General features: G+C 42.6%; 1 protein-coding gene across 4 annotated transcripts in view; it reads right to left on the bottom strand.

Moving 5' to 3' along the window:
* Positions 1-808: 808 nt before the first annotated feature.
* The window catches only part of ZNF248 (zinc finger protein 248), a 100,828-nt gene continuing 90,478 nt past the window's right edge, over positions 809-11,158 (bottom strand). For 2 of the 4 annotated variants that reach the window (XM_025397327.1, XM_025397328.1), the window contains one exon: positions 809-3,839. In XM_025397327.1, the coding sequence (XP_025253112.1) occupies positions 3,801-3,839 (39 nt within the window). In that variant the 3' untranslated portion in view covers positions 809-3,800. The remainder of the gene's footprint in view (positions 3,840-11,158) is intronic. The other 2 variants (XR_003121202.1, XR_003121203.1) reach the window with 2 other exon arrangements.

Below are 11,158 nucleotides of genomic sequence, written 5' to 3'. Positions count from 1 at the left end.
TGAAGTCAGCTCTTTCATTGAGGGAAGTAAACAGATGAAGTAACAGCGTTCCACATTTCTGACTAAACTCACAATAGCCACCTACATTAATCAAACCAAATCTTCACTTATAAATGTAAATGGAAAATGAAGAAGTTTCACTAGAAATTTGAGAACCGGTAACACAAACTACGTATGTACCAAGATGAACTGAAGATGTGACTATCAAAAAAAAAATGGGGGATGCCAAGGCGGGTGGATCGCTTGAAGTCAGGAGTTTGAGACCAGCCTGGCCAATGTGGTGAAACCCCGCCTGTACTAAAATACAAAAATTAGCTGGATGTGGTGGCACAGACCTGTAATCCCAGCTACTCAGGAGGCTGAGGCAGGAGAATCACTTGAACCAGGAGGCAGAGGTTTCAGTGAGCCAGAATCATACCACAGCACTCCAGCCTGGGCAACAGAACAAGACTCCGTCTAAAAAGTAAATAATAATAATAATAATAATAATAATAATAATAATAATAATAATAAACTGTATCAAGAATCAGAAGAGACTGTTTTTGGAGACACTGGAGATTATTAGTATGCTCAATTATACTCAAGAGAATGTTACTTCACTTCACAGCTATTAGGATGACTATTAAAAAACAGAAAGTGTTGGTGAAAATATAGAGAAATTGGAACATTTTTCACTGTTGGAGGGACATAAAACAATGCAGCCGCTATGGAAAACAGTATGGCACTTCCTCAAAATGTTAAAAATAGAATCACTATTTGTATACATTCATTTTCTGGGGATCCCATAACAAAGTACCACAGACTGGGTGGCTTAAACAACAGGAATTTATTTGTCATTCTCCTAGTGTCAACAGGGTTGGTTTCTTCTTAGGCCCCTCTCCTTGGCTTACAGGTGGTCATCCTCTTACTGTCTCTTCACAAAGTCACCCTCTCTACACACATCCCCCTGGTGCACATCCTCATCTCTCTTTCTTATGAAGATACCAGTTAGACTGGATCATGGCTCACACTAATAGTCTCATTTTAACTTAATTACCTCTGTAAAGGCCCTATCTCCAATACAGTCACATTCTGAGGCATTGGGGAGTTAGGGCTTCAGAGAAGGAATTATGCCTCAAGACTGCAACATTCACTTCTACCTAGCTCCCAGCCTGCTGGTCTGCCCTACAAATTTTACATTCAACCAGCCCCCATAATCACATAAACCAATTTCTTAAAATGAATACACACACACACACACACACACACACACACACAAAACAGGCACATGCACCCATATTCTATCAGTTGTTTCTCTGGAGAACAGTGATTGACACAGGGCTTAAGGCATGTTATTTTTCTTCATCTTAAAGTTTTTCCTCCATTCCATTTCCCTCCCTCTCTCCTGACAGCCACCCGAAGAAATGGGGAATAGTCTCCTCTAGGTCTGTCAGCAGGAGCATGGCCCTGATGGCACTTTGATTGCAGACTGCTCCAGAACTGGGAGAGAATAAATTTCTGTTAACAGAACAAAAAGATTGTGGCTATTTGTTACCGCAGTCACAGGAAATTAATACACCAACATATTGCAAAAATTCTATAGAAAATTAACAGTTTGCTTTGCTCAGTGAGAGCACATCTAACCACTGAGAGCTATCACTTTAAAGGCACCAAATTCATGTTTCATGTTTCAGCTCTTGAGGGGTTACCTTATCCTTTGATATAGTTAAAAATCTAGAGAGTATGTAATCAGTCAAGAAAAAGAGGGTAAGAGTTATAAAACACCTGGGGATATGCTAGGCTTATAAAACTCCAGGAAGACAAGAACATGAAGCAGACAGAAGAAATCCACAACCTGAATCAATTGAGCTGTCCTTTGACTTTCTGCCTTCTGTGCCACTAAAGAATAATTAGCGTGGCAATCACAGGCAGCATGCATTTCAGGCTTGTTAACTAAGGGTGTCAACTACATCACTTTCATGAAGAGAGTTAAAGACATTTTCTTAGACTTCAGGCCAGGAAGTCTTTGTGTTCCATGAAGAATTACTTTTGTTTATCCTTTTTTTTTTTTTTTTAGACAGAGTCTCATTCTGTCATGCAGGCTGGAGTGCAGTGGCACAATGTCAGTTCACTGCAACCTCTGCCTCCAGGGTTGAAGCAATTCTCCTACCTCAGCCTCCCGAGTAGCTGGGATTACAGGAACATGCCACCACCGCTGGCTAGTTTTTGTATTTTTAGTAGACACCAGGTCTCATCATGTGGCCAAGCTGGTCTCAAACTCTTGACCTCAAATGATCCACCCACCTCGGCCTCCCAAAGTGCTAGGATTATAGGCATGAGCTACCACACCTGGCCTCTTTTGTTTATTCTTATGGTCAAAACAAAGCATTGTCCTTTTGCGCAGAGTATCAGATATAAGTCTGCATGTCACTAATAATAATTACAGTTATACAACACAATGTATAATATATACACACTAAAATAAAACTATTATAATTATCTTGATGTCTTTACAATTAATATGTTGACTTTTCCCTATTTTAGATCTGTTAACTATAAATTCCTTAATAATTTTCATCATGGTACTCTTTTATCATTTTATGCAATGGAAACATAAGAAATGAATAAACAACTCACCTGGCATTTGTTTTTCTTCTGTTGCTCTTGGGAAAGTGCAGGGGAAGCTGAATGTACAGTTACGGGAGAAAAACATAGGGGTGGTCATGTAAGATCTGGCCTGCTATGGACCTTTGAGATTTCCTAAAAACTGCTGCCCACCAACTGGTTAAACACTCCTCTATGGGAAAAAGTTTCTTTGTTCCTTGAGGAGACAGCAAGAGCTATGCTGAGTGAGAATTCACATGTGTAAATCTGACAAGATCTCACAGAAGTTGGCTATGCAACTTTTCACTGGGTTCACTTCCTAACGGTCAATTTCATTTTTCTTTCAGAACGAATCCAGGACTAATTCAACAAATATTATATCAGAAGACAAATTGTTACCTGCCATGTTCACTCCCATAGGTGAAATACTCAGGATATTTGTTTACTTACATTCCTACTGAGTTACTAACCCTTAAAGAAATCATGCTGCAGAAGATGATGGGAGTGCTTTGGAGAAAGATCTGTTTTAAGATTGTTTGCTTCTAACTCAGTTGCAACAGAAACTGGCAGGTGACTTATCTGTTATAAGATGGACGGGTGTTTTCTATTCCTGCTCTGCCATTTACAAACTGGGTGAGTCTGGACAGGTTACTTATACATCCAAGAGTCACGGTTTCTCAGCTTTGTAATGATGCAGACACAGACACCCCTATTCTCTACCTCTATGGGATCAGGGTAGATAAGGCAACACCACATCTCTAGAGGGCCCATATCACAATGGACATGGTAAGAGAGCAGCTCAGAACCTGGACAAAGACCATGGAGATTGAATGTGGGACATGTTGGTTAAAGACTAGAGCTAGAACTCCTCCAGCTACGCCCAGTGATCTCTCCCTGCAGACCATGCCCACACCAACCCTCCAAGATTAATATTTCCACCAGCATACCCCTTGCCACCACTCAGTCCAGTCACCTATCTTTTCTGAAACATGGTCCAAACCTTTCACCATAGAGGGGAGACCTTCCGGATGTGATGACATTTACAGAGTATCACTCATTCTAAGCAGGAGGAAGAATTACTTCGGGCTGTGCAAACCATCAGGCTCTGCCCTTTCTGGCAGTTTCCTGCCTTTGCTCTGAAGTTGGACTGACAACGTTCAGGTTAGAGAAGCGATCTTCAAGGTGGGATTCCTGTTCCTAGGCCCCTTCTTCTTACTTCACAAGAACTGCTTTCTTCCGAGGAGCTGAAACCTGAGCTTAAAGGACAAAGCCATTTTATTCAGAAGCTTCACTCAGGATTCCAAATCTCAGAGAACTTCCTTGTCTAAACTCTGAAGGCACTGACTATGCTGAAGGTTGGACAGTGCAGGAGTCCAAGCAACACAGTCATGCAGCCTGACCCAAGGGCTTCGAGATGCTGAGAAACCCCAAAATACATGACTACAAGGTGAGACTCAGCCGCCCCCCACCCACTTTAGTATGATTTCAGGAATACAAGACGGTTTTAGGTAGGGTGGTCTACCCTGGACGTGTGACCTTGACCATTTCACCTGAACCCTCAGAACCTCAGTTTTCTTGTTTGTCAAGACGGAAAACAGTCACATAAAGATTGTTGTAAGGACTAAATGAAAGAGCTAATGAGAAAAACAAACTATTTTCCAAATACCTTATCAGCTGAGGTTAACTACTAAACTCTGCCAATTTTTTACATATGCCAAAAATGTGAAACTCAGAACCACTCTGCGTGGCACATATCGGTGGGATGTGCTATACAAAATGGTCTTACTCTGACTGAGAGCTCTAAACTGGAGGTAGGAAGTCATTCTAAGGGCTGCCAGCACATCCTACAAAACTGCAGGAAAAAAAAAAAAAAAAAATGGAACTTGCCTTGAACCTTTGAAGTGGGCCAAACTGCAACAACCACAAAATTCTGGAAAACAGCTGAATTTCGCCAGCGTTGCAACTCTTGAACAGTAACAACCAATGAACTATGGACTCAGGTACTAAGTCACCCGCTTCCACCAACGGATAATTCTTTCAGAACTTGCGTAAACACCCGTAGCTTCCTTTCTGATTTTCCCCCTGTTCCCCTACCTCTCTTTGGAATACAATTTGGCTTCTAGCCCAATGCGTCTCCCGAATTGTAATTCCTAATACCCCAATAAACGCCTTGCTTTACTGCATTGCAGCCTGGTCTTCGACTCTTCTTGGTAGACATATTAACAGCATCCCTCTAAAGATGAGGACTCCTCATCCCACGCAGGTCCATCCTCTGGCCGTAGGGACCAATTCACACCCAGCTCAGCCTGGAAGCAGAGCTGGAGCCCTTCCAGGGCCAAGGCGCACACCCCGCGCGGGGCCTGGACACGCGCGCACGTGCCCACCCTCTGACTCACAGGGACGCCCCGCCCCCGCTCCCACTGCCCCCGAGCCGCGCGGGACCCTGAACCTAGCCCAAATCTCCTCAGCTAGGCTGCTTGTCCCACTCGGGCTGAACCCGCTGCCGGAGCGGGGTATAGACCTGAAGGTTCCGGGGCGTCTCTGTAAGGAACAGAAACGAAGGGAAGCACTGCAAGAGATTGCAAAACGCGCAGAGCGCAGTTGTTGGGGACCATTCCGGACACTTTTTTGTTGGGGACCATTCGGGACACGTGAACTGCAGGGATATGATGTTAATTCGACCCTTGTAATGTACTGGGTTTAATAGTGTGCTTTCAAAATTCTTGTCTACCCAGAAGCCTAGAATGTGCTTTTATTTCAAAAAGGGTCCTGGAATATAGGACTACCATGTCCTGTGTGATGTTATATCCAGATGTCTACGGTCTTTACCTGGGTAACTCAGGTCTGATCAGCCGGACCCAACATCTGTTGATGCCACCGATATTCATTGTGAAGGGTCTTTTCCATGGGAGCCCACGTGAGTGACAGAGGTAAGAATACTGGACTCTCTGCTGTCATAATGTACCACCTGACAGGGTTTAGGACTTGTTCCTGTGTCCAGGTCTTGGACCACTTGCCATCTTATCGACTGTTGTCCATAAGGCAGTGAAAATGTAGCAAGATATATTTGAAGGTGTGCCATCCAGGACAACCCCTTGGCCCACAGCTCAGCCCATTGGTTGGAGTTTTCTTTATTGTGTAAAGTTTGTAACAGTTTTTTCTGTAGTTGCACAGCCATAATGCCTCAGTACACCCCTCAGCATTTAATTCAGCTAATCTGTTAGCCCAGTCTGGGCCTCCTCGGGGACTTCAGTGTACCAGCACCCAACAGACTCCAACCTCTGGGCTACCTGCACTTGGGAAAGTAACTGGCTACTTTTTTATGTATGTGAAAGGTGTGATTGATGCTTAGGTGACTCTAGTTTGTACACTGACCAGGCACTGACATTTGTAGCTCTAAAGGCTTATTAGGACTAATTGGCCTGAGTGGGAGAGCAGTCTGTACAGCTTGTTGAACAGTGAAGCACTCCTGTCTCTACCAACTCTTTAATAAGGTTTTTAAGCTTCCCCTGCATTTATTGACTGACAGTACATGACTGGGCTAGGGAAGGCTGCCTGTGCACTTGTCCCAGGATCCATTGTAATTGTGTAATTTCCACACTGGGAACATGCCTTACAATTCGGAGAAGTATTACACATAATGAAAACATCAATTTTTACAATAAATTTAGCATTATCAGTTACAGACACTAGAGTATATGAATGTACATTAAATGAAATATTATCTGGTTCAGTTTCAAAGGCTGGAACAGCAAAACCCACCTGAAGAATTCAATGAAGTCAATCTACCAGGAGTATGTGCAGCCAATCACCATTCCACCAGCTGTGGTCTTGCCTCTAGTACTATGTCCCACACCATTGTATTTTGGGAAAAGATGATTTGTTTTTTTGAGTTTCACAGATTTGTAGACAGAGAGGAATTTTACCCCAGGATGGACCATGACTGATTAAGATGATTTACAAGATTGAATTTAGGAGTTTTTGAATTTATTATATTTAGATAAGATGTTAGAGTTAGAGTTAATGCTGTAATGGGTTAAGATTTGGGGGCATATTGGGAAGAGGTGAATATATTTAGCACATAGGAAGGATATGAATTTTGGCGGGGATTGGGGGGCAGAGGGCAGGTTGTGGGTTGAACTGTGTCCTCCCAAAAAGACATGTTCAAGTCCTAACACATGGTACATGTGAATGTAACTTTATTTGGAAATAGGGTATTTTCAGATGTAATCAAGTTAAAATCAGGTCACAGTGGATTAAGTAAGCCCTTTTCTAATGACTGGTGTCCTTATAAGGTGAGGAAACTGTAGACACAGAGATACATTTGGAGGACACCATTTGATATGGAGGCAGAGACTGGAATGATGTGCATACAAGTCAAGGAATGCTAAGGATTGCCAGCAACAACCAGAAGCTAGGAAGAGGCAAGGGAGGATTCTCCCCAGCAGGCTTCAGAAACAACATGGCCCTACAACATTTTGGAGGCTTACACTCTAGCCTCCAGAACTGTGAGAGAATACATTTCTATTGTTTAAGCCACCCAATTTTAGGTACTTTGTCATGGCAGCCCCCAGGAAACTAATACAAATGGCAAAGGGACTCCAGAGCACATAGCTTGGGGCACCAAATCTGGAAGGCCCTAGCAAATAGACCATACAGACGCTCAACCCTCTTCTTGAGGATACTACCAGCATTGACTGTGCTAGAAACCTTTTTTGGGTATGGCACAACAATTCTTATCTGCATGGCAGATGCAGACCATACCACTCAAGAACTCCTGAGTGGACAATGTCACATGCTTAAATTTCTAAACATATCTAGTCAAAGAATGGTGCCACTTTACAGCCAAGAATACCTAGCAATAGACAATCTCTGGAGTATTCACTGGTCATATCATGCCCCATCTTATTCCCAGGAAGCAGTTACCATTGAGAGAGAAACTATACTGTTAAAGGAGAGCATAAAAAGCTGAATCCCTCTCATATCATATATACAAATTATCTCAAAATGGATATATAACCTAAATATAGGAGATAAAACCATAATACTTTTAGAAGAAAATATAGGGGTGAATCTTCATGACTCTGGATATGGCAATGTGGTCTTATACAGGGCACCAAAAGTGCAACCAGCCAAAGCAAAAAATAAATAAGATTTTGTCAAAGTTAAAAACTTTTGTGCATCAAATGATGTTATCAAGAAAGTGAAAAGAGAAGTGACAATTCACTTTCTGAAACATTTAGCTTACACAATAAAAAACAGGTCAAGATCGGATGGGTTGACATTAGGTGGTGTAATGGAAAAATAATAACAATCCCTCACCCAGTTTTCATCCTTGAACCAGTTCTGAGATCCAGAGTTTACAGATGGAAGGAAAGAAGAATATTTTTGAGGGCCTCCCAAAGACATAGCAATTATATACAATAGCTAGTCCCTTAACATTTCCCCCAAAGAGACTTGCTTTTTTTTTAAGACAGAGTTTTCCTCTTGTTGCCCAGGCTGGAGTGTAATGGCATGATCTTGGCTCACGCAATCTCCACCTCCCAGGTTCAAGCAATTCTCCTGCCTCAGCCTCCTGAGTAGCTGGGATTACAGGCATGCACCACCATGCCCAGCTAATTTTGTATTTTTAGTAAAGATAGGGTTTCTCCATGTTGGTCAGGCTGGTCTTGAACTACCTCAGGTGATCTGTCTGCCTCGGCCTCCCAAATTGCTGGGATTACAGGCATGAACCGCTGTGCCCAGCCTCCCAAAGAGGTGTCTATGCATTTACCAGAGCAACAGTACACTGGCAAAAAAGGAATATTAGATCTTTGGAATGTTTATATTCAGAGTATAATCTGACTGAAACCAGGGAACCCAAAATGCCACTATTATGCATGTTATGAATGTACAAAGGCCAGATGTTAGAGTCCTCATCCAAGTCCATCTTAAAGTCCAGAGTATACAGATACGTCCTGCTGTCTTTTACTCCGCCCTTGAGTGAATAATTGGAATGGATAAACTTATCAGGCAGCAGAGCTTTCACACTGCCTTCTGGACTTGTGGAGTAAGAGCCATTAATTGTAGTTAAGGCCAGTGGTGCCAATTAAGATTTCCCTCTCCCTGGCTAAACTGGTAAATCAGAAGCGATACCAATCCCAGAATGGTCATAATCATAGCTGTTGTGCTAATCGTGCTTTTACTAGAAAAAATAGTAATCTCTGGAGCTTAATATGCAGCTATTAAACTGCAAAAGGATCCTTTTTAACTTCCCTGAAGAAGACTCAAATGCAGTTCACTTTGTTCTACACTAGATAGCAGCATATATTGTCTTCTCCTAGTCTTGTTAATTCTCCTGCCCTCTGTCACAGTGTAGTACACAGTGAGTTCCACAAAACATCACCCTGGCCACTACATGGATGGCACATCAATGGAACCTGGTGAGGAAAAAGTGGCAAGTACTCTGCATACCTTGGTAAGATAAGTGTTTACTAGAGGCTGAGAAACAAACAAACAAACAAACAAACACACACACCTATATCAGCATTTTGGTGTCTGGTACAAGGTTGGACACTCCCCCCAGTGTTAAGATCAAGTTATTACACAACTTGAGTCTCCTACTGCTAAAAAAAAAGGAAAGGTATCTGAAAGGTCTGTTTGCACATGGGGGAAACACCTACTACACTTGGGAATATTGTTTTGTCCCACTTACTGGGTGCCTTGGAGGAAGGCCAGTTTTGAATGGGGCCCACAGCAGGAAAGGGTTTCACAGCAGGTTCCATCTGTTGTCCTTCATCCAATGGCACTAAAGTTCTCAGTGGTATAACATAACACTGTGTGGGGTTCTGACAAGCCAAAACAGCCCAGTAACAGCACAGTCCTCTAGGATTCTGGAGCAAAACTATGCCATCTGCAGCAAAGAACCTCTCGTTGTTTCAAAAGCAGCTCCTGTGTACTACTTGATCCTAGTACAAACTGAGCAGCTGACTTAGTGTAATCTATTGACTATGTGACTACAGCTGCCCATGGTGTGGGGTTACTGTCAGACTCACACCAAGTCATAAAACAGGCAGGGAAACAACAGTTTATTGTACAACAAAAATGGTACATTGGAAATTGGGCCTGAACAGGTCTCAGCAACTTAAGTAATTGATACAAATAGGTGACCCATGGCACTTACCTCTGTCATATGACTACCTCTACTTCAATTCATGTAGAGAGTTCAATAAAGATCTTTCTCTCTCAGTCAAGAATGAATACTCCATGGAGTATTCGCTGTGACAGAGTATAAGAGGAGAATCCTGGGCCTGGTTCTCTCACATTGGTGTCTTCCATGTCCACTAAAATTCCACTCAGGAATGTCACTGAAAGATGGTGGTGATGGGGAAATCCTCACAATGAACACAGCTTCAAATTACACACTTGTTTATTATTATCTGTGGCAAGAAAAGTGAGCTAAGGTAATACCCAGATTCTTGAAGATTGGCAAACAGACTGATTGGTTGGAACAGGATTGGAAGACTGGAGCCAAGGAGGTCTTGTAAAGAAGAAGTGGGTTGGATATCTGGTAGTGCACACAAATTGTGCAGATCTTTGAGCCTTTTGTTAATGTCCGTCAAAGATCAGCTACCACAGAAGAGGCAGTGAACAGAATCATTTATCCAGTGGCTGTCAGCCTAGGTCCCATGAGTGTTCACACAAGCCCAAGAATGGAGTAGCCATGACAGCAGGAAATTTGTGACCATTGGTTAGGCAAAGAGTTCTTAGACAAGACAAAGCACAATTCATACAAAAAAAATCGTAAACTAGATTTCACTAAAAGTGATAGCTATTGTGATTCAAAAGATAACACTGAGACAATGAAAAGATAAGCTATATATTAGTAGAAAACATTTGCAAGTAATATTTCTGATAAGTCTTATAACTTGAATATATAAAGACTTGTAATTTGGTTAGGCACGGTGGCTCAAGTCTGTAATCCCAGCACATTGAGAGGCCAAGGCAGGCAGATCACCTGAGGTCAGGAGTTCGAGACCAGCCTGGCCAACATGCTGAAATCCCATCTCTACTACTAATAAAAAAATTAGCCAGGTGTAGTGCTGGGCGCCTGTAGTCCCAGCTACTCAGGAGGCTGAGGCGGGAGAATTGCTTGAACCCGGGAGGTGGAGTTTGCAGTAAGCCAAGATATCATGCCACTGTACCCCAGCCTGAGTGACAGAGTGAGACTCTGTCTCAAAAAAAAAAAAAAAAGACTTACAACTTAATAAGACAAATAATCCAATTCTAAAAACATGCAAAAGACTTGAATGAGACATTTATCAAAGAAAATATATAAATGCAAGGGCCAGACGTGGTGGCTCACACCTGTAATCCCAGCACTTTGGGAGGCTGAAGCAGGTGGATTGCCTGAGGTCAGGAGATCAAGACTAGTCTGGTCAACATAGTGAAACCCCATCTCTACTAAAAATACAAAAATTACCCAGGCGTGGTGACCTGTGCCTGTACTCCTAGCTACTCAGGAGACTGAGGCAGGAGAATCACTTGAACCCGGGAGGTGGAGGTTGCAGTGAGCCATGAAGGCACCACTGCACAC

Source organism: Theropithecus gelada, chromosome 9 (genome assembly GCF_003255815.1).
Source record: "Theropithecus gelada isolate Dixy chromosome 9, Tgel_1.0, whole genome shotgun sequence".
Lineage (NCBI taxonomy): Eukaryota > Metazoa > Chordata > Mammalia > Primates > Cercopithecidae > Theropithecus > Theropithecus gelada.
This window is presented reverse-complemented; position numbering and strand designations above follow the sequence as displayed.